Source organism: Choloepus didactylus, chromosome 1 (assembly GCF_015220235.1).
Source record: "Choloepus didactylus isolate mChoDid1 chromosome 1, mChoDid1.pri, whole genome shotgun sequence".
NCBI classification, from domain to species: Eukaryota; Metazoa; Chordata; class Mammalia; order Pilosa; family Megalonychidae; genus Choloepus; species Choloepus didactylus.
Window position 1 is genome coordinate 240,123,293 of NC_051307.1, and position 22,410 is coordinate 240,145,702.

General features: G+C 54.8%; 1 protein-coding gene across 14 annotated transcripts in view; it reads right to left on the minus strand.

The window, feature by feature from the left end:
* ATP2B2 (ATPase plasma membrane Ca2+ transporting 2) overlaps positions 1-22,410 on the minus strand; it is a 389,290-nt gene that overhangs the window by 5,285 nt on the left and 361,595 nt on the right. For 9 of the 14 annotated variants that reach the window (XM_037801886.1, XM_037801931.1, XM_037801845.1 and 6 more), the window contains 7 exons: positions 22,265-22,352; positions 17,127-17,233; positions 16,406-16,597; positions 13,481-13,694; positions 11,770-11,981; positions 11,539-11,646; positions 8,905-9,087 (listed from right to left, as the gene is read on the minus strand). In XM_037801886.1, the coding sequence (XP_037657814.1) occupies positions 8,905-9,087; positions 11,539-11,646; positions 11,770-11,981; positions 13,481-13,694; positions 16,406-16,597; positions 17,127-17,233; positions 22,265-22,352 (1,104 nt within the window). Of the gene's footprint in view, positions 1-2,731; positions 2,787-6,689; positions 6,862-8,904; positions 9,088-11,538; positions 11,647-11,769; positions 11,982-13,480; positions 13,695-16,405; positions 16,598-17,126; positions 17,234-22,264; positions 22,353-22,410 lie in introns of all 14 variants that reach the window. The other 5 variants (XM_037801902.1, XM_037801917.1, XM_037801926.1 and 2 more) reach the window with 3 other exon arrangements.

Genomic DNA, 22,410 nt, shown 5'->3' on the forward strand with positions numbered 1-22,410 from the left:
GCAGGCGGCTGGAGTCCGCAGTCGCTGGGCCTTATGAGCACCGACAGGACAGGGAGAACAGGAGTGGGAGAGGAGGCTCAGGTTATATGCATTCGTGAGGGCTTTTGTTGTTGTTTGTTGTTGTTTTTTAAATTGCTGTGGTTTGGGTCAGAACCACAAAATAAGAGACAGGAAGAGACATCAAGCACCATCAAAGAGATGATGGAAGGCAGTGGTTAAAGAAAGCAATGGTCCACTCCGGTGGGCACCCAGACCTAGTGAGAGACTGAGCCTTGTTAATTTTAAAGCAGAGGTTCAACCATGCAGAAGGGGGAATAGGGTCAGGTGGAATAAAGGAGGAAGGAGGAGAGGCTACATATATATGTATATATATAGTTTTAATTCATCTTTAAAAAAACCACACACAGTTAAGAAACCAAACAACATGGAACAGATTACGTGGCACAAACAGAAAAGGAACAGATAGGAGAGGCGGTTGGGTGAGCTGGGATGAAAGGAGACACACGAGGGCCAAACAGAGAACGAGAACATCAAACCAAAGGCAGTGAAGCAAACCAAAGCCAAGTCAGGGCTTTCTGAGGTGCAGAGTGGGGGCAGCCAAAAAGCACGGACGAGCTGGCAGACGGATTATAGTCGGGGGGGGGGGCAGGGAGCATGCCAGGCGGCAGGGTCAGGAACCACACGGCACACGCAGACGGGCACATGGCTGCACTTGGAAGCCTGGACAATGTGAATGGAGGGCGTTGGTACCCAACATTTCTTTCTTTCATGCATTTGGGAGGTAAACACTCGAGTATAGACTCAAAGCCCTGGCCAAGCATTGGAGCTTGCTTTGGGGGTCCCTTATTTCCTTGGGGGTAGTTTGTTTATGTCTTTGTCTGTGCTTTGAAAACACAAAACCAAAAGATGAGGCTGGAATCAAATGGCCAAACTCAGCCCCAAGTGGGGGATTCTGGGGGTGGGGGTGGGGTGGGGTGGAACTGAGAGCCACAAAACAGCCAGTTCTTTGGTTTTCTGCATCTCAGTTGTGAACCACACATCCTGGGGCCTCAGTTTCCTCCTCTGAAGAATGGAAGGAGGTTGGGTACTGAGTCTTCCAGGATGGTAGAAAGAGCACTGGACTTGGAGTCAGGAAGAACCGAGTTTGAGTGCTGGCTCAAGTGGAACTTCTGGTGCCAAGATCTTGGGCAACCTACACCACTTCTCTGGTTGTCGTCTGCCCTGCCTCGCGGGTGCAGAGGGACAGGACCCTCAGTTTGAAGAGGTGTCCCTTGCTTGGACTCCTGGGAGGGGGAGCCATGCTTCTCATCTCAAGGAGCAGATGGGATTCCTGGCAAAGGCGCCTTCTCCTCTCTTTCCGGCCCCAACGCAGAGTAGAGTCAGTGATGGGGAAAACAAGGCGGCCTTCGCACCTCCAGGAAGGCAGAACTCAGGCAGTCGGCCCTGTGCCTGAGGCTGAGTGGCATGGCCTTCCCACACCCAGGCCAGCGGGGAGGCAGAGAATGGGACAAGACAGTTGTGGGGAGACCCTGATAGACCCAGGATTTGTGGAGTTCTCAGCTAAGCCCAGGGGTAGGTCATTTGTGGGAAACCAGTGGGGAAAGCCTGTTCCCTGGAAGTGAATTTTGTAGATGTCTATGACTGGTGACTGTAAGTGTCATAGTTCTGGATTTGTTTGTTTTGGGGCGGGTTGGGGATGGGAGGGAGGTTTCTCTCTCTCCTTTCTGTCAGCCATTGCTTTCTAGTGCTGACTTTGCCATGCCTTCCAAAAAACATCTTTCCCTTCTCCTTACTCTGTGCTGGGGACTGGGGAATTCAGGAAGAGCTGCTTGGTGGAACTATGCTTCAGATAAGAGCCAACTGCTGCCAAACAAGATGCAGTAGCCCCCCTGCCTTCGTGCTGGTGCTCTGGGATGGCCCTTTTGGCTGCCCCAAGATTTCTCGCCCACTGGCTTCCCTATTGGTGGCTCTGTAGAGGTGACTGATATTCCGATCTCCTGACAAATGGGCCATCACAACTTTGATTAAGTGGAAAAAAGAGAAAGTGTTGCAAGCCTCAGTTTTCTCATCTGTAAACTGGGAATAATGACCCTCACGGAGCAGTTTTGTGCTCAGGGTGTTCTGAGACTGGGTTCCAATCAGATGCCAGCCGGAGTGCCTGCTGGGGGGTGGGGGGCAGGGAATGGTGGCAGGACCCTGTCAGATGACTGACAACGCAGAGGGAACGACACACAATGAGATGCAGGCCCCTCTGCCCTCCCCCTGGCATGGAGACAACAGAAAGAATGAACTGCTCTGGACAAGACTGTGGGGACAACACTTTTCGGGACACCCTGCCACGGCCAAGTGTCCACTTCGGTTTTCTCTGCGGCTGAAACGGAAAAATACATGGGAAGGAAAAAGAAAAAAAAAAAACAACAAAAAAAACCTCTTCTAGCTCCCCTCCCCGCCTACCTTAAAGAGGAGATTTTCTTTGGCATGAGCTACATTTGGGCATGGGGGTGACAGGAAAGAGAGGAAGGTGCCCAGTTTGTGGGATTTATGACATTTTGGTTTCATCAGCACAGAGGCAGCAGGGAGACCCGGGCCTGTGGTCAGAGGCTCTGGGGAGATGCATTAGCCCCCGTCTGGGATGGGTCAGATATACTCGAATGTTTACCCGGCTTCAAGAAAGCCCCGAATCTGGGATTGATTCACATTCATTTCAGGCTCAAGGTTAAAGACTCACAACCTCTTTTAATTTCACTCTCTCTTGCTGAACTCTGTGTCCAGGGTTTTCTAGCCCTCTAGGGAAACAAACACATGGAATATTCAGACAGCAGAGAGTTCTAGGGCACCCCCCACCTCCCAGAAGCAAGCCATTTCCTCTCCAACCCAAGGTTGCACTAAATTAGTCACCAAAATGCTGAGAGCTCCAGCTTTCTTTCCTTTCCTTCCCTTTCTTTTCTCCCCACTAAGAGGCCAATTCCCTGCCCTAGCTGTCCTCAGAACCAGGGATCTGAAGGGGAACTGGGAGCAGGAGATGCCCTGGCTAGTGGGGTACGGCGTGCAGATAAGTGGCTGGGTCCTGGGTCACGGGTCTGATGCTCTCTGCTTCGTTGGTTCAGATGAGTAGGATTTTCACTGATGACTGTGGAGTGTGCTACCGACTCATGATATACAAAGATGGTTTGAGACAGGTTAGGAATTTGAGGGGAATAAGAAAGAGGGGCTCTGTGACCTGGCCTTGGATCAAAGAGTTGAATGCTAACATCAGCTTTCACGGTGGGAAGGTTCCCTTCTAGCAGATTCCCTGGTCTTCTAAACCATGGAGGACTGGCTCCTTTCCACCTCCTTCTAAAGGTGAGGTCCTGGGCACTGGTTCCTGAATGGAAATTCAACCTATGTGGGCTCAAGGTCTGTGGGCTTGTCTGGGAAGTGGTGTGGGGTGGCGGGAAAAAGTAGGGACTTTGGAGTTGGTCCTGTCACTGTTTGCTTGCTGTGTGATCTTGGCTGAGCAGATTCACTTCTCTGGTTCTCAGTGTCCCTCTTTATGTAGGTATGCTAATACAGCCTTCCCTCCTATTTTGGTCATGAGACATACATGAGTTAAAGGATTTGGGGAACAACTTTGGAAAACAGAATGAAGCTCAACGTGTAGCCTTAGGGGTGTGTCATTAAGTTTTGGGGAGAAAACTAACTTGGTTTTGAGTAAGAAGAGAAAAGCAAAGAAAGTGAACTAGAGTCCCCTTCTGAATGTCAGCTCTAAGCATACCCTGCCCTGTCTCAGGTGACCTGTGGTCAACTGCTGAGAACTCAGTGCTAATGGAGGGGACAGCAGTTTGACTCCTTCCAGAGCCAACAACCTCCAGGGATTTTCTCGTTGGCTCTGGCATGCACCTGGCCACCCTCCTATGCTGGAGGACCCCCAGGATGAGACACCGTTCAAAGGAGGCTCAGGGAGGCAGCCCACCTCTCCATCCCTTCCCATCTGGGGCCACCTGCTTTACACCTTCCCTGTGGGAAGAAAGCATTTGGGCTTCTGCAGGAGCCTTGCCGGGTGGCTAGAGGGCCCTCAGACTCCTCAGGGACCAGAAGGCGTGACATTTGTCAGAGGAACAATTCAAGTCAAGGAGGAACTGGGTGTGTGTGTGGGGGAGATATTTATTTCGAGTTTGCATTTGAATGTGTTGACTAAAATGCAAACATGGAAACCACAGAGATTGTGATCCCCTTTGGGAACTGGTGCCCTTGGGCAGGAGGTTGGTCAGGCTCTCTTTGAGGTCACACTCCCAAGAAGGGATCCCAGAGGGATCCAGAATTCCAGCCTGGCTTCTATGATAGACGGTGGGAATGTGGGACTCTTCAAGAAGCAGAATTCACAGAGGAAAGGCAAGATGGTGGGCGGATGACAGAATCATGTCTGACCAATCTCCCTGATTCATCTGAGAGAAGGAACGGTCATGGGCACGCACCATTAAGTCAGCTTTTGGGAAGCCTTTGCCGAGGCTCCATTTCAAAGGCGGTTCAAAAGCTGGTGTCCCCAAGTGGTCAAGGGGGAAATCTGGCTTGGAAGGAGACTGGCTCAGAGATAGGAAGTGAAGGGTAAGCATAAATGGGTGCTTCCATGAAGGGAGAAGTGTTGGGCCTTAGTGGATGGCTTTATAAAAGGAAAGAATGAAATCACCAAGTTTCAGAATGGCTGAGCTCTTCCTTCTAGATCATAAGGGCCAAGATGAGGGGCTGAACCAAGGAAAGACTCTTACAAGCTGCAAAGGCACCAAGGAATGTCCAAGGGGCTCTGTCATGGCCAGCGTGAAGCTCCACACTTGAAGAAAGAGTCTGAACCAGGATGGACTAAGAACTGGGCTTTCACTCAGCAGCTAGACTCCTTGTGGTCAGACCCAGCCAGAGGGATGCAGGAATCGCAGGGAGGGGTAGCAGGAGTCAAAAGAAATGCATACTTCTCCTGGTGCATCTCCGAGCTGGGACACTTTTGGCAAGGTGAGAACTAAGCTGATGCAGGAGTAGAAAGGTTGGTGGGGTGAGAGCAGCCCCTCACCCTCACCCTACCACATGAGGATTCTATCTCTGGGAGAGGGATGGGCCTTGAAGAAGCCTGGCAGTGATTTCCCTGTGAACAGTACCTCATAGTAATGTGACTCAGATACCATCTGCTCAAATAAGCCTCCATTTCACCTTGGCTTGTCTGGCCTACCCAGCATTGTGTTTTTGTGCCAATGAATGAACATCGTGGGGCTTTTCCTTGCTTCTCTCCATCCTTCCTGCCATCTTGCATACCTGGCAGGACTAGGAGATTGCCCCTATAGAAAGGTCATGGGACAGGAGCACGGGCCATCAACAGGCCCTTTGTGGCGCGTACCTCCTGCCAGACGGGCTAAGACAGAAGAGTTAGCGCCCAGCACACTGTGCTTTGCTGCTTGGCTGCAGGGGATATGTGTTGTGTGTCTTTTGCTTTTTGGTGGGAGTGCAGGCACTTTATAAGGTATCAAGATAGGAGAACTGGGGCCTTACTTCTCACCAAAGAAGCCCTGAGGGCTGAGTGAGTGAACAAAAACACCGTGCCAATCTGAGGAGACCAGAACTAGAGGGCTCTCCTGCAGTTTGGTAGGCCTAATGGGAGACCAGGTCAGGGAGGCAGGTGGCAAGTGGGGCCTTCTTATTCCTTCGGGGTGGTGTGGGGTGCTGAAGCCAGGGAAAGGTAGAGGAAAGAGCTAGACAAGGGCAGAGAAGAGAGATTCAGGTCAGAAGGGATCAGCTCAGCAGGAGGGAAGGGTGAAGGAGGGGACAGAGTTCCAGGCTAGCCCTCAGATAAGGAAGGGCAGCCGGTGAGGGTTAGACCAAATCCTTTAGGGCCTGCTGCCCCAGCCAAGATGTGGGGCTTGGCCCAGCATTTCTACCTGAGGCCAAGCTGAATGGATCAGGAGCTTTGTCCCTTCCATGGAGGGGCCAGAATTTCAGCAAGCCCCAACCCCTGCTATAGGGCAAAGTGTGTATCAGGCAGCCAATGCACTCAGACGAGTAAGGGAAGGAACGATGGGGAAAGGGGGAGGGGCTTCCAGGCCAGGAACTTCATGGTAGACTGGGACCCCTCCCTGACTATGACCTCTGACCTACAGAGATCCCTTGGCTCAACTATCCCCCTGGATCATGACCCCCTTCACTGACCCCCTGGGAGTCCCTGAATGACGTGTATCCTCTCCCAACTGTGACTGACTGCTCCCCCGAGAGCCTTCTACCTCTTGACCATTGCTTGACTTTCACCACAAAACCATGACTGCTTCTGACCTTCTTTGGTTGTTCCTGAACAAGTATGACCCTACACTGGGACACTCAGTGCTCCCTCACTGACTGCTCCCCGCTGACCACTGGCACCCTGTGACAGGTTGGGAGTGTTCGATCACTGAAATCTTGACCAACAGCAATCCTCTGACCAAATCAAACTTTTTGACCAATTGTGACTCTCGTGACCCTCAACTGGGTGGCCATAACCCCTGGCTCTGACCCCTTGATGGATCTGACCCCCGATGAACTGTGACACCATGGCTGGCCTAGGATCTCCTGACCACCCCTGACTCTCCTAACCGTGGCCGGCTGCCCCCGTGCCCTGCGGTGCCCCTGCCCCTGCCCGCCTGCCCGCCCGGGAGCTGGTGCCCGTGGCGCCAGAGGCGGGAAGGAGTCACACTCACGCCCAGCTGCAGCAGGAGGAAGGCTGGTCGGAGAGGAAAGAGCATTGGACAACGACACGCGACTAGGACTAGAGAGATTGGCTACGTCCTGGCTCTGGCTGGTGACGGAGGACTGTCTCCGGAGGGCCCCCTGAAAGGAGGCCCCGCTCTTGAAAGTATTGACTACTTCAATCTGCAACGGAGGAGAGAACGAGACAAGTTGCGAAAAGAACGGACACAACAGCTACACAACTGACAGGCGCAACGTCACGAGAACAGCTGCAGCCACAGCGACAACACCACCACTTAAATCAAAACAAAAAAAAATACCAGACACACTCCAAGCCTCTGAAAGATGTCTGCTCAGCTCCGGGCCCATCTGCAGGCCCCAGGGTCCCAGGGAGAACACGAGCTCTGGCCTTGTCTTACACTAGCTGGTTCACAGACCAATTGGCTGAGCCTGGGGGGTAGGGGGTGGGATTAAATGTGGTGTCTGGAGGTAAGAGAGTGGGTGTTCAGCCTCCCTTGGGGCCAGGCAGGGGGTCAGAGCGGTGGGTGGGGCCTGGAACGGACAGACTCTGACCCAAGTCCTGCTCTGCCACTTACTAGCTAGGTGATCTTGGGCAAGTCCCTGCCGAGTCCAGTTTCCCGTCCTAGCAGAGGGGCCGTGCCACCTAGCTGGCAGGGTATCCGTAAATCTCGCAGAGCCCCTAGCTCGTGCGAGTGCTCAGGAAGAGCCAAGCAGGCAGGAGCTTGTTGCCTGCTTGAGAACCAGTCCACAGGAAATGGGGTCCCAGGCCTGGGCCCTGCAGCTGTGGGTCTGAAACCTGTCCTGCTTCAGCCCGGCTGGGCCGCCTCGGACAGAAAGGCTCCTCTCCCCCGAACCTCAGTTACCTCTGAAAACGGGGCACTGCACCTACCTCTTGGGGCTGTGGAAGTCAAAGGAGATAGTGTTTGGGGCAGTGCACCGTGGAGCATGAAGCTGCACAGGGGATATTATTATGATACGTAGAACAGGAGGACCAGGCGAGGGGGGTGGCCCACTCTTAGTCCTGCTCCTTCCCGTGGGAAAGCGAGCAGCTAGCTGCAGCCCCCTGCCCTCTGCCTGGCCCCTCTCTCTGCCGTGTACGAGCACCAGGCTTTGCCTTCCAGGAGGCAGACCCCGAGCAGGCTGATGAGGAGGGGCTGGTGGCTCAGACAGGCAGAGACACCCCCTCCTCTGCCCCCCAAAGATGAGGGCCAGAGGCTTTCCCGGGGTAGGAGGCTGAGGGCCAGGCTGCAACCAGGAGCCCTCAGACAGGGGCCTGCCCTGTTCCCCACACTTTCCCTGCCTCCGTCCCAGCCCGGGTGGATGCGTGTGAGTGGGACGGGGTGGGATGGGGTGTCGGGCATGTGGGCACAGAGCTTCCAGATCCAGCTCTCCCAGGTGGTCTCTCTTAGTTTTGTGGTCACCTCTGCCCCTCACTTCTAGGGCCATGAAAGCATGCGGTGAACAACTGGCTTCAAGGCCTACATGAGAGTGTGTGACCGGTGTGTGTGTGTGTGTGTGTGTGTGTGTGTGTGTGTGTGTGTGATGCATGATTATGCCCACGGACCCCAAGGCAGCCCTGCAGTCTGTGCTGGAAGAAAGCCCCCCTCTGGCTGCATGTGTGCACCTGGCATGCACGTATGTCTGTTTGTGGCCCACGGGATAGCCCAGCTTCCCTGAGTGGGCAGAAGGCTAGAAGGCCCTTGGGCAGGGAGACGTTGTGTGTACTTGTGGAAAGTGCCAGTACCTGACTGGGCTGATCCCCCGGCCCTGGAGAATCAGGGCAGACTCCGGCCTGAGACTTCAGGCAAGGCCTCAAGTGAACCAGCTTGCTCGGCCCTTCCCACGGCCCCCCGACCCCAGCACCCCCCACCCAAACCCTCCCCTCGGTTTCCTCTTAGAGAACTCCCCTTGAAACCCTCGGTGGGTGTGACACCCCTCTGCCCCTCTGGCCTCAAGGCTGAGAGGGCAGATGGAACATTCCTGGGGAGGACGCTCTGATTCTCTGGCTGCCACCTGAGAGTGTGGGTGAGATGGTGGGGCCTGAGTGGGGCCTGTGGGAGGGGCCCGCCAAATCCCTGCCCCGGGCTCTCTGTGGCCTGGGCCTGGGAGTTGGTGTGGGGTACCTGCCATCACCGGGACAGGACGGCCACCTCCCTCAGTGCCTGCCCCCAGCCCGCCTGCCCCGGCCTGGCCTGGCTCCTGTACCTGGGTCTGGATCCGGTTCAGGCCGCGGAACCACAGGATCTGGCCCCGCCGCAGCTCCCTCTCGGCGTGATCTATCTCCTCCACGTCCTCGTTGAGCTCCTCCTCGGGGATCTCCTCCTTCTGTGTGAGCCTCCCTGCCTCCTTGAGGAACTTGAGTCTGCTGGTCGGGATGGTGGCGATGACCTGGAAGGGACCCAGGGGTCAGGGTGACAGAGGCTGCCCCCTCAGTCAGCCTTCTGGACAATGTGCCGTCTCCCCTCCAGCTCATCCCCCCTCGCCTTCGTCTCCCTCCCCACTTCTTCTCTTGTCCAGTTATCTACTCACCTGTTCAATTCACTCCCTAACTCATCGCACCCATTTCTCAACCCACTCAATCCTAACATTTCTTGTGAATTTCCTTTTTAATTCATGCATGCGCCCATTTGTTCACCTAGAGTTAGCGAGACGGAGGCGAAAAGCTTGGGCTTTAGGCGTTGGACAGATAGGCCTCTGAAACACCCAGACCTTACTGGTGATGTAATGACCTTAGGCAAGTCATTAACCTCTCAGAGCTAAGGATCCCCCCTCTGTAAAGCTGGGGGCAAGTCGCAGGGTGGTGGGGTAGTGTGTGTCAGCTGCTGTGCATTCCTTGACATGTGGCCTCCCTCCTAAGGTCCTGGGGTACCCAATCCTGGGAACCGGCTCCGGGCCAGGGTCCCCGGGGGGGGGCAGCCAATCCCATTGGACTCTGGGAGTGCTTTGTCCTGGGGAAACATGCCTTCATCCTCACTTCCCTCAATGGGCTTGACCATGGGGCCATGGCCTGAGAGGCAGGGCCTGTAGTGAGGCAGAGGCAGCGGATGTCAGAGGCCTTTTACATCTTTTGTAGGGACAGACAGGGGCTGGCCTGAACACTCTGGGGGTTCCCTAGGAGTTTAAGGTCATTAAAGCCCACAAATATTGTCCTTAGTCATTCAGAGTTGGGCTCCCCGAGACACAGAGGGCTCCAGAGAGCTCTGTGAGGGCATGGGCTGTCTGCTTCCATTGAAGACCCAGTGGGATAAACATGGACTGGCCCTGAGATTGCCCAAGAATTGTTGCTAAGTCAAATGTAGTTTAGCAGCTCTTCAGAGATGCTCCAAAGTTTAAAGAAGGTCCTTTTGGATGGAAGTAAAACCTCTTCTTTATATTCTAGTTAATTCTGCCAGGCTATAGCTTCCCACTCTAGCCTGGGAAGAGCCTGCAGGCACATGGACGTCCCCACTGCCTGGCTGGCTGAGCCCCTTGGGAAGAAGGGCCCTGTGGCCTGGGATCCAGCTCTGGGCACTTCCTACAAGTGCTGCTGCATGGGTCAGGTGCCTTGGAGCTGCAAGCCACCAGGACTGAGATGGGAGTGGGGAGGGGAGGCTGGCACTTGGGCAAAAGTAGGGAAGGCAACCTGGTGGGAGAATGTTTTGGAGTCCGAACTGGAAGGGCTGCTCGAGATCCTCCAGCCAAGCATTCCCCAAAGCTGGGAAGGATCTCAGATGGCTGTAGACAGCATGAGATTGGCAGTTAGTCCCTCTTGTGCTCCCTTCTAGCCTTCTGGCTGGGTGAAGGGGAGTCTCTCCTTGGTGTTAGCAGGTCTTAAACACCTTCACACCATGTCCTAAACTCCCTTTCAACAGAAAACAGGCTTCAGGATTGGAGGCTTGGCAGGCAATGGCATCTAGCTAGAGCTTAATAACATCATCCTCATTAGATTTATTTTTTTGTTAGCTTCTATTTATGACAGCTTGTGCCACTTTGGATGTATTATGTCCCCCAAAATGCCGTGTTCTTTGGTGCAATCTTGTGGTGGCAGTTGTATAAGTGTTGATTAGGTTAGAATCCTTTGAGTGTTTCCATGGAGATGTGACTCAATCAACTGTGAGTGACATGTCTGATTGGATAATTTCCATGGAGGTGTGGGCCCTGAATGGGTGGGTCTTGATTTAATTACTGGAACCCTATAAAATATCTCACAAACAGAAAGACCTCAGAACAGCTACAGCTGAGACAGACATTTTGAAGACGGCCATTGAAAGCTGATGCTTTGGAGAATCCCATTTTAAATAGCAACCTGAGAGCAAGCAGACACCAGCCACATGCCTTCCCAGCTAACAGAGGTTTTCCGGATGCCAATGGCCTTTCTCCAGTGAAGGTACCCTATTGTTGATGCCTTACCTTGTACACTTTATGGCCTTAAGACTGTAACTTTGTAACCAAATAAAGCCCCTTTTATAAAACCCAGTCCATTTCTGGTATTTTGCATAACTTCAGCATTAGCAAACTGGAACACAGGTGATACTGATTTTCCAATTATGTTAGTGATGAAAAGTTGTCTTTTAAAATAAATGTAAATTAAGAAAAATACTGATGTGATTAAAAGAGAGGATTAAGCAAATAGCAGCAGAAGGGGCACAAAGTTATCTAATGATGGGACCCAAATGACCACTATTAGGGACCTGGCCAATCCCCACTGCTTAGATGCCCAGAGATGGGGAGGCCTTGCCCCAGGTCAGAGAGCCAGCCCAGGGCAGAGCTGGGACCCATTTCTGGGACTCCTGCATTCCCAGTCTGGGCTCTTCCCTTCCCCTGCCAAGATGCCTCTCCTGCAGCCCACCTGGAACGTACCTGGCCCCAGACGAGCTCTCCTAACCCGATGAATATGCACCACATCCACTGGTCCAGCTGCAGCGGAGAGCAGCTGAACGGCTTCCCCCCAAACTGCACAATCACTATCTGGAGGTCAGATTGGGGTAAGGAGAGACAGAGAGACAGGCAGTCAGGGCCCAGTGCAGAGGTCTGGGGCTCTCGGGCACTGCCAACCCCAGCCCAGATCAGGACAGGGGGGTGCCTGGCTACCTGGATGGCGAATGTGCCCAGCACGATGGTGCAGAAGATAGGATTCCGGAAGATGCCGTCGAAGACGTTGCGCTCGCCGTGGATCTTGCGGGCGTTAATCTCGTTGAAGAGCTGCATCATGACGAAGGTGTTGAAGATGATGGTGTAATGCTCCGAGGGTGGGGAGTGCAGGGGCGCGTTCCTCCCGCTGTCGATCTGGAACATCTTCTCGCCTGCCAAGCCGAGAGGGCGGGGGCTGCGCTGAGGGCCGTGGCTGGGGGAGGCGCCCGGCCCTTGGTGAGCAGCAGGGGGCGCCGCCGAGACCTGGAGGCACGCTCTGGACATCGGGTGGTTGGTGAGTGTGAGTACAAAGTTAACACACCGCTTTCTCCTCTACGGGAGGAAGACCGTTTAGGTAGCTTTTCTCCCACTTTTCTGTGGAAATCTGATAAAGGGGAATGCCCGCTGTGTGCAGGTGACATCGCTTTAAAAAGTGACCCTTGGTTGGTAAACTCATCTAGACTGGGAGCACTGGGCATGAACTTGGCGTCCCTGGTGGGAGGCCACAACTTCAGGCTCCCCGGATTCTTCTGAGTGTGTGTTTTGTTTAGACCTCTGGAAACCATGCTCACGGGGCTGTTAGAGGAGATACGGATTCCTGGAGCTTGGGGCTTCCTTTACACCTGGCTATCCTGGTGGGCTGGCGAGTGGGAGAGGTGCGGGAGAACAGCCCCAGCCTGCTGTGGGGACCCCTGCTGGGAGGCTGCGTTCCTGATTCGCATCCTCCTGCAAAGCTGAGGGAACCAGGGCCAGGAGGGCTGGCTGCGTCTTCCTTCTGGGCGTGGGATTTCCAAACTGAACTCAAGATGACCAGGAGTAGCCAGGGAAGTAAGCAGGAGCCCGCCCCCATCCTGGCCCCACCCCTCGCCGGCCACGCCCCCTCTCTAGGCCCCACCCAACAGCTTCCTCTGCGGACTCTCCTGGTTTTGCATTCACATGCCTTCCTCTAAGGCTTTCCAAGATCACCTTTACGGAGAGTCCTGCCAATATGTCACCTTCAAAGTTTATGGGAAAGGACGACCTTTTGGGGATTGTGATCCGCTTCCCACCCTCTCCCCACTTCCCCCAGCTCTGCTCTGGGCTTTGAGGCAAGTGCTTGTTGGCAGGAAAGCCCAGCTTGGGGAGCTTGTTCCAGGCTGGGGACTGCACTGGCCCTGATTTGCTGTGCATGACCATGGATGGGCAACTTCCCTCTCTGAGCCTCATTTATAATCAGGGATATGGCCTCACAGGGTGGTTCTGAGATTTAAATGAGGTAGCTTAAACCAAAGCATGGTGGAAATAGTTGACAATTATGCGGTTGTAAGTCTCCGTGAGAATGCCTTCCATGGGGCATGGATGAGGGGCTGGCACGAGTCCAAGCCTCAGGGTCCTCCTGGCTCACGTGAGGCACATCTAATAAGCCCCTGGATATTGCCTTGCAAACTGTGTCCTCAGTACTGGGAGCTATGATTGTTAGTGAAGAAAGTACTGGCTTTGGAGGCTGCTGGACCTGGGATGGGGGCCCTGACTCTGCCTGAGACTTGCTGTGTGACCTCGAGCAAGTTACTCCACCTCCCTGGGCCTCAGTCTCCTCATTGGCAAAACAGGAATGCAGATGTGTACCCAGGATGCTGGGTCTGGGGCCTGGTGTGCCCGGGAGGTGGTGCCCCTGCCACAGAAGGGGACTCACCCACAAAGAGCAGGGTGAAGATGAGGGTGAGCTGGTAGACGGCGTGGCCCAGGATGTTCTTCATCATGGTGCGCGAGATGAGTGGCTTGTTGCGGCCGTAGGGCTTCCTCAGGAGCAGCGTCTCGGTGGGTGGCTCAGTGGCCAGCGCCAGGGAAGCAAACGTGTCCATGATGAGGTTCACCCAGAGCATCTGCACAGCCTTCAGAGGGGAGTCCTGGGGACAGCGGCCCGTGGAGAGGGCTGTCATGGGGCAGAGCCAGGCCCACCTGCTGCTGTGAAGTGCTGGGCATAGAGCTCATGGCAGGGTGGAGGGGTCTCAGGGAATTCCTGCTAGAGGCTGCAAGGCTGCCTCTGCCCCCGGGGGCCCTCGGCTGACCTGCCCCTTGGATTCTTGGGCAGGTCCACACCAGGTTTGCTGAGGCCTTCTCTGGAGATCAGCCCAGACCTGCCCACATCAACCCCATCTTCTCCTCCAAGGAGAACACTGAGTGCCCCAGGCTCGACAGCCACCAGTCCCTGCACGCCAGTAAATTTAGCCTCATCCCTGCCATCTTCCCTTCTCCTCTCCAGCTTCTGTGGCTGAGTCTCTCCTCCTGGTTAAAGCCAAGGCCTCCCGACAGTCTCCAGCACAGGCCCCACCAATCAGCCCCTGTCTCCTTGACTCCCCTCTGCCCCCTCCCTGCTGCCTCTTTCAACTATCCATGGATCTTCTATCCTGCAGTTAATTTCAGGGATCCCTGTCTCCTTCATGCTACCACCCAATTTTTCCCCTTCTATCATCCCACCTTACCTTAAAAAAAATCACTGTGTGCATCCATGATTCCAAAAACAATATATTTTCACTGTAGCAAATTTTGGCAAGTAAGGAGTAACCGAAGAAGATAAATCTCATCAATGATCTCACACTTAAAAGGTTACCACCGTCAACATTTTGGTGTGTCTCCTTCCATGCCTCTCTCTTTGCTTAGACTTGGAATCATACTATTCCTATTGTTCTGAGGACATACATCACTTCAACTAAACTGAATGAACTGAATTGCTTGCTCCCCTCCTTCTTCACATCCCCCATATGCCTTGCCCAGGGCAGCCTGGCTTTGCCCTCACCAAGCTCCCACAATGCCTTTCTCCAAGGCCACCAGGGACCTCCTTGTCACAAATCGAGGGAAACATTTTTCAGCCTCACTGACCTCACCACCATGTTTAGCCACTGCCTCCTTCTTGCACTCCTGACCCCTCACACTCTCTTGATCTTTCTCACTTCTTCTAAACACCCCTTGTCTATCTCCTTCAGGGGCTCCTCTTCTCTTACCTTGAAATCTGTGCTCCCTTGGCCCCTTCCTTGGTCCCTGTTCTTTTCGTCTCCACATCCATCTTCCTGGCTTCGGGTACCCACCTACCTCCTGCGACTCTCACATCACTCTCTCCAGCCCAGATGTCTCCCTATGGCTTTGGCCTTATTCACCCTGTGAACCTTGCAACACCTCCTCCAGGAAGGCCACACATTCTGCAAGCTCAACAGCCTGACTGAGCTGCAACTCCTCCCTCCGTCCCCTCTCCCAGTGTGGCTCCAAGGCCATCTCTGCCTGTGCCCCACACACTCACTTGCCGAGTCATGCTCGTCCCTCCTCCTAGACATTTATCATAGCCTCTCCTCCTTGCCATCTCCCCCACCTCTGCCCTGGCTTAGTCATGCTCCTCATCCCCCAGGCTCACTGCCCATTGGCCTTCTCTGATTACAGGTTCACCTGCTCAAAACCTTTCAGTGCCCACACCATCCCCTGCTCCCAGGGTCATGTCCCCCATCTCCCCATCCAAGGCCTGCATAACTCAGTCTAAGACCTCAGGCAAAACTGATACTCATCTGGGACCTCAGTTTCCCCATCTGGTCTGAGGTGGTGTCCAGGAAGCCTTGTGAGTTGAGTTGCTGCTGCCATGGGAGCATCCCCCAAGCTGCCACTTGGGGGAGCTTCTTGCCCACAGACTAGACGAGAAGGCTTTCCTGAGCTCAAAGGAAGCCCATAGCCACACAGCTCTCTCTGTCTTGGGGACTAGGGTGGCAGGAGCAGCTTTTCCAGAGCCACATGACTCTTCTGGGGTGGCATTGGACTCTGGGCCCTTTGGAGCTTCTGTAGGCAGGAGTTCATCTGCCCAAGATGCTGTTGGGAAGAGCAGGCCTTGGGGCTGCTAAAGCCAAGGGAGTCCACCCTCTCCTCTGCAGCCAGGGCTGGTCAGCCCCAGGGGAGGCAGGCAGACCGCCTGGGGAACCAGGAGGCTGCTGGAGTGATGGCCGGGGCCTGCCATCCCACCCCTGAGCCTCGGTGTCTGCCTCTATTACATGGGGGTCATCACAGATCCCCTGCCTCTTGGAGCTGGGCTGAGGGGGCAGCAAGGGTGCAGGCAGCAGAGGCCTGCCCGCCGTCGGCTCCGCTCTGCTCTGTATACTCTCCCAGGTGCTCAAGGCCCAGGCTGGGTGATCTGGACAGACTCCTGCCATTCCCAAGGAGTTAGGACCCCTGGCTCTTCCTCCCGCAAGTCCCCACCCGCCTCAGGAACCCAGGTGAGCAGCCCTCTCCCACACACTTCACGCTAGAACTAACTAAGGCCTCCTTGGGCTCCTTGCCCTCTGCAGGGGTCTCCTGATTCCCCTTGGGCCCTGCCCTTTCCCATCTCTCTCCGGACCCTTTAGGCTGCCAGGGGCTCTGCCTTCCTCTGGAGATCGACTCCCCCACCTCCTGGAGCACTGGCTGACGTCGGTGCCTGGTCACGTAGACGTGGGTATCAGGACTGAGTGATCTCGGGCAAGTCACACCACCTCTCTGGGCCTCGACTGCCCCTGGGCTGATACCCACACCTAAGGTCCTGGCCCTCAGTAGGTGCCCCATTGGCAGGTGCTGCCATCCCTGGGGTTCAACCCCCAGGACCCACCTGCGTGATGCAGGCGCCCGTGAAGGCCACGATCACGGCCACCACATTGACTGTCAGCTGGAACTGCAGGAACTTGGAAATGCTATCGTAGACGTTGCGGCCCCACATCACTGCCTTGACGATGCTGCTGAAGTTGTCGTCGGTCAGGATGATGTCAGAGGCCTCCTTGGCCACATCTGTGCCCGCGATGCCCTGTGGGGACAGGGCAGGAGCCGGGGTGGGGGTGCGGCCGAGGTGAGGCGAGCTGACACCGAGGCCAGCAGTGCCGGCAACACCATCTCCCCCCGCCCCACGTCCTGTGCCCTACACAAACCCCTACATATACAAGCCCAGAGCACACAGGGACAAACACACACACACACACACACACCCCGTTCATGCTCATCACAGGGCCAAGTCCCTGATGTTAACCCTTGGCCTTCATCTACCTCAAGGAACCTTCTCTCTGGTCCCCCACCTGCCTCCCCTCTCAGATCTGCAAGTGCCCACCATGCAAAGCTCTTCCTGAGCAGGAAGCCTCCCTCCACCCTTCCAGGAGGTCCCTGGGGACCTGCCGAGCCCCACCCTTGCCACAACGCCTAAGAGTAGTGGGCACTCATGAGGTGGATGGTGGGTGGGCCAAGTGTGGGTGGGGGCCCTGCACAGCCAGCCTGAGGCTGTCATGGTCCCTCTCCCCCGTCCCCTGACCCACCACCAGACGACAGGCCCCGGCCGCTCCTACCATGGCAAAGCCCACATCGGCCTTCTTGAGTGCGGGCCCATCGTTGGTCCCGTCCCCCGTCACGGCCACCACTTGCCGCTGCTCCGTGTGCGTGCTGTCGATGATGCCTGTGGGGACGGGGGTGTGCTCAGGACCCTGGCCCACCTCAGCTGGGTTAGCCCCAGCCTGGCCTCCCCCGACCACCCGCAGCCATCCCTCCGAGTTATTCCAGGCTCGAGGATCGCTCCCCACTCCCAGCACCTGCAGCAGGTGGCCAAGCCCCTTAGCCATGCCCCTTGGCTCACCTCCCAGCACCTCCTCTCCGTGCAGTGGCCTCACCTTCCCCTTGGCCTGTACCCCAGGGGCCCCTCTTCCTCTGTAGGGGCTCCCAGTGCCTCGCCAGGTCCCACCCTCTGCTTCCCCGGCACCTTCTCCCTCCCAGCCACACCTGAAGAGGCCTTGGCTGCACCACTGGCCGATGACCCACTGACCCTCCATTCTGGCCTTGACCTCTCTCTTCCCAGACATTCAACATTGAATAAGATATTCAATGAGTGACAGAATGAACAGATGTCACGCAGACCTAGCCCCCTGCGCTGGGGCCGGCAGAGAAGAGCAGGTGGGAGAGGGCATCATGGGACTTGTGGCGTTTAGTGGGGGCTTGTAGTTCATGGGGCTTCAAGCAGAGGTGTCCACGGGGCAGGGCAGAGCTCTGGGTGACAACTATGACATGTCCCTCTCTCATCTTTGAGCACCAAGGCCTGCCGACCCACTATAACAGCAAAAACCCTTCCACCTCCCTGTCCCCACCCTGTACTCCATCATCACCTCTGAGACCCCTCTCATTTCACCTCCAGGCTCCCCCCTCCCATCTGCTCTCTACACAGCAGCCCCAGGGCCCCTCTAAAACACCAGTCGGAACCTGTCCCCTATTTCACCTGAAAGTCTTTCTCTCCTGCCCCCCTCCACCTCCACCTCAGGATAAAATCTGTATTCTGAGCAGTGCTCACCAAGTCCTCTGAGATCACGTCTTCTGCATTCTCTAACTTCCTCTCCTCTCTTGCCCCTTGGCCGCCCCCCCAATCTGGGCTCCATCCTAAGGAACTACTCACAGCCCCTCCAAGCCTGGCTCCCGCTTGCCCCTGCCTCTGCACAGGCTCTGTTCTTGGCCGGATGTGCACCTGTCACCTGCCTGCAGTTTCAGCTCAGATGCCGCCATTTCCTCTGGGAAGCTGGAGTGGCTCCCTGGGGATCCCCACACACCCCTAATCAGATCGCATCAACTCTAACAATATGTGCTCCCCCCCTCCCCTGGCTACATGTGTCTTCCATGCGGGGCCTGGCACACAGCAGGGGCCTCATAAATATCTGTGGAATGAGGGAGTGAAGTCCCCCTTCTTGGGGCACCGTCTGTGACTGCCCAGTCCCCGGCCCAGCTCTTTGCACCTGTCAAAGTGCCACATTGCTCAAGCCAGCTTCGTTGCTGCGTCTCCAGGAATCAGACCCGGCTGCTCCATCTGGCCTGCGGTTCTCTCCGAGGGCCACCATCCTGAACTCAGCTTCTTTCCCCTCCAGTCTCTTTCAACATGGTGACTGAGGCCTGTGTCCCCATCGGGCAACTCAGCCTATTTGGGTGATCCTCGGAGGCAGGGAGAGGTCGGAGCTTATCTCAGTGACTCCAGCGCCCAAGGCTGATGCCAGGCTTTTCCTCGCCCTCTGACAGCTCCCACTAGAGCAGTGAGCTGGGAAGGAAAACCTCCTGCCATGCTCCTCTCCTCCACCTCTGGAAAACCCACCTTCTGCCCCAGCCCTGCCGCAGTCACCAGGGACCTCCTGTGGTCACGTCTCTGTCCTTGTCTTCCAGGCACGGTGCTCTCATGGTTTTCCTCTGCCCCCTTGGGTGCCCTCTCTTGGGCTCCCCTGCCAGGCTCTTGGCCTCCACCCCTCACTCAGGTGGAAAGCTCCTGAGTTCAGCCTGGCTTCTCTTCTCCCCACTTCCAGACACCATTGGTTTTTATCTTGGACCCAGCTCTCTCCTCTGAGCTCTGCCTCATCCCATTGTCTTTTGAACATTTCCAGTAGGAATGTAGAGGTCCTCCAGCTCAGTGAGCCCCCTTGAATCTGTCCCTTCTCTTGGGACCAGGCCCATTGGGCCAGCTGCCCACATGAAAACCACGGGGTCATGCTGGCATGCAGCAGGCCCTCAAGGAATCCCCTCATCCCTCCACTACAGCTGGACACTCACCCTGCCCAGCTGATTCCACCATGCAAATACTCAGACCCACTGATGCCACCTCCACCTCCACTGTCCCAGCCAGGGGTAGGCCTCACCATCTGTGCTGGTTTGAATGTATTATGTCCCCAAAATGCCATTATCTTTGATGTAACCTTGTGTGGGCAGATGTATCAGTGTTGATTAGATTGTAATTCTTTGAGTGTTTCCATGGAGATGTGACCCACCCAACTGTGGGTGATGACTCTGACTGGATAGTTTCCATGGAGGTGTGGCCATGCCCATTCAGTATGGGCCTTGATTAGTTCACTGGAGCCCTATATAAGCTCAGACAGAAGGAGCGAGCTTGCTACAGCCAAGAGGGACACTTTGAAGAATGCACATGAGCTGAGAGAGGAGCTGCAGATGAGAGACAGTTTGAAGGTGGCCGTTGAAAGCAGACTCTTGCTCTGGAGAAGCAGAGAGAGGACAAATGCCCCCAAGAGCAAGTAAGAATGACATTTCTAAGAGGAGCTGTGGCCTAGAGAGGAACATCCTGGGAGAAAGCCATTTTGAAACCAGAACTTGGAGCAGATGCCAGCCACGTGCCTTCCTAGCTAACAGAGGTTTTCTGGACACCATTGGCCATCCTCCAGTGAAGGTACATGACTGTTGATGTGTAACCTTGGACACTTTATGGCCTTAAGACTGTAACTGTGTAAACAAATAAACCCTCTTTTATAAAAGTCAATTCATTTCTGGTGTTTTGCATCCTGGCAGCATTGGCAAACTAGAACACCATCTCACAGCTGGACCATCCTGGTCCTCCCATGGGAGGGAGCTTTTATCCCCCTTAAAATCCTTCCATGCTACCAATTTAGTAACTTGAGCCCTCAGTCTTGGGACTTGCCCTTATGAAGCTTGTTGCTGCAAAGGAGATACTAAGCCTACTAATAACTGTGCCTAATAGTCTCCCCCAGAGAATCTCCTTTGTTGCTCAGATATGGCCTGTCTCTCTCTCTCTAGCTAAGCCACCTCAGCAGGTGAACTCACTGCCCTCCCCAGTACGTGAGACCTGACTCCCAGAGGTATAAATCTCCCTGGCAATGTGGGACATGACTCCCGGGGATGAGCCTGGATCCGACATCATGGGATTGACAAAGTCTTCTTGATGAAAAGGGGGAAGGGAAATGAAACAAAATAAAGTTTCAGTGACTAAGAAATTTCAAATGGAGTTGAGAGGTCACTCTGGAGGGCATTCTTATGCACTATATAGATATCCCTTTTTAGTTTTTAGTGTATTGGAACAGCTAGAAGGAAATACCTGAAACTGTTGAACTGCAACCCAGTAGCCTTGATTCTTGGAGACAATTGCATAAGTATATAGCTTACACGGTGTGACTATGTAATTGTGAAAACCTTGTGACTCATACTCCCTTTATCCAGTGTATAGATGGATGAGTAGAAAAATGGGGACAAAAATTAAATGCATAATAGGGGGGATGGGGATGGGATGTTTTAGGAGTTCTTTTTTTACTTTATTTTTATTTTTATTCTTATTTTTATTTTTTGGAGTCATGGAAATGTTTAAAAATTGATTCTGGTGATGAACACACAACTGTACGATGGTACTGTGAACAACTGATTGTACACTGTGGATGACTGTAGGGTATGTGAATATATCTCAATAAAACGGAATTACAACAAAACAAAACAAAGCCCTCCCATGACTCCCTGACCCTGGGGTGACACCATTGCCTGATGTTCAAAGCCTGAGCTGACGATGTCACCTCCTCGACCAGTCTTCTCCACTCCCCGTTCATGTCCCAGCACCCAGCCCAGCGGCACTGAACTGCTTTCCCTTCCTTGAAGGGGCCTGGAGAGCTTTAACCTCTGCCCTTCCTGGCCGCCCCTGGCCCGGAACCCCACCCTCACCTCTGAAGGCCTGTGATTTGAGGAGCCTTCCCTGACACCCCCTCCCCAGCCTGAGCCAGAGGCCAGCAGCATGCCCTGGAAGACGCCTCTCTTCCTCAAATGCAGCCTTTAGCTCTCTGTCGGGAAACCGTCTATTGAATTAATCTGCGGGGGGGGGGTTTCCTAGAGGACAGGGACCGTGTCTGCCTGGAGCAGAGCCTGGCACATCCTAGCTCCTCAATAAACATTTCTCAAGAGAATGAGTGAAAGAATGAATAAGTGTCTGAATAAGTGTCTTCCATCTGAGAAATGGGGATGGGTTGGGGGCCGCAGCCTCCTGCTCAGGTGTCTATCTTTCTGTGGGTCTGTATCTCTGTCCCCAGGCCAGATCTGTCTCCATTAACATCCTCAGGCAGCACTTTTGGGAAAGGAATCCGAGATGCCCCAGGAATGATCCCAGCCAGAAACCTGCCCCCCGCCCATGGCCATCCAGAGATCAAGCAGACCAAAGGCCTCAAACTCACAAGTGGCCACAGCCACCACCGGGCCTGGGGCACCACAGGGCCAGAGAGCCTCCCAGGAGCCCCTCACCATACCCAGCTCCCTCCTGGTGTGCAGCTGGCAGGGCCAGGTTGACAACGTGAATAAATGAAGCACGCTGAGTGTAAGACAATAAGGAAAGGTGAAGACTGCGGGAAACAAGAGACAGCAGGGTATGTGTAGAGCCCTTCCAATCTGTCATAGAAAACACCACATCTGCCAAATAAAGCACAACTGGGGGCCCCAACTGGCCCTTGGTCTATGAGTTTTGGACCCAGAGAGGCCAAGTCCCGCCACTTTCCATTGGAGGTGGAGGCCCAGAGAGGCCTCACAACCTCCCCTTCTCATTCTGCATCTCAGGAGGGGATGAGAGAAGGGCACCCCAGGCCAGAGCCCCTTCCTGCCTGGAAAGAAGCTGCAGGTGCCTGGAGGGGAGGTCCCTGTGAGACCCATGCCTGGGCCTTGGAATTGCCCAGGACCACCCATGTCTTACCTTTGACCAGGGTGTGCTTGTCCGTGGGGGAGGAGCGAGCCAGCACCCGCAGCTTCGGCCAGATCTTGTCGATTCGCTCCTGCTCAATCTGCAAAGGGTCGTTGGGGTCAGGGAGAGAAACTGAGGCCCGGAGAAGGGAGGGGACT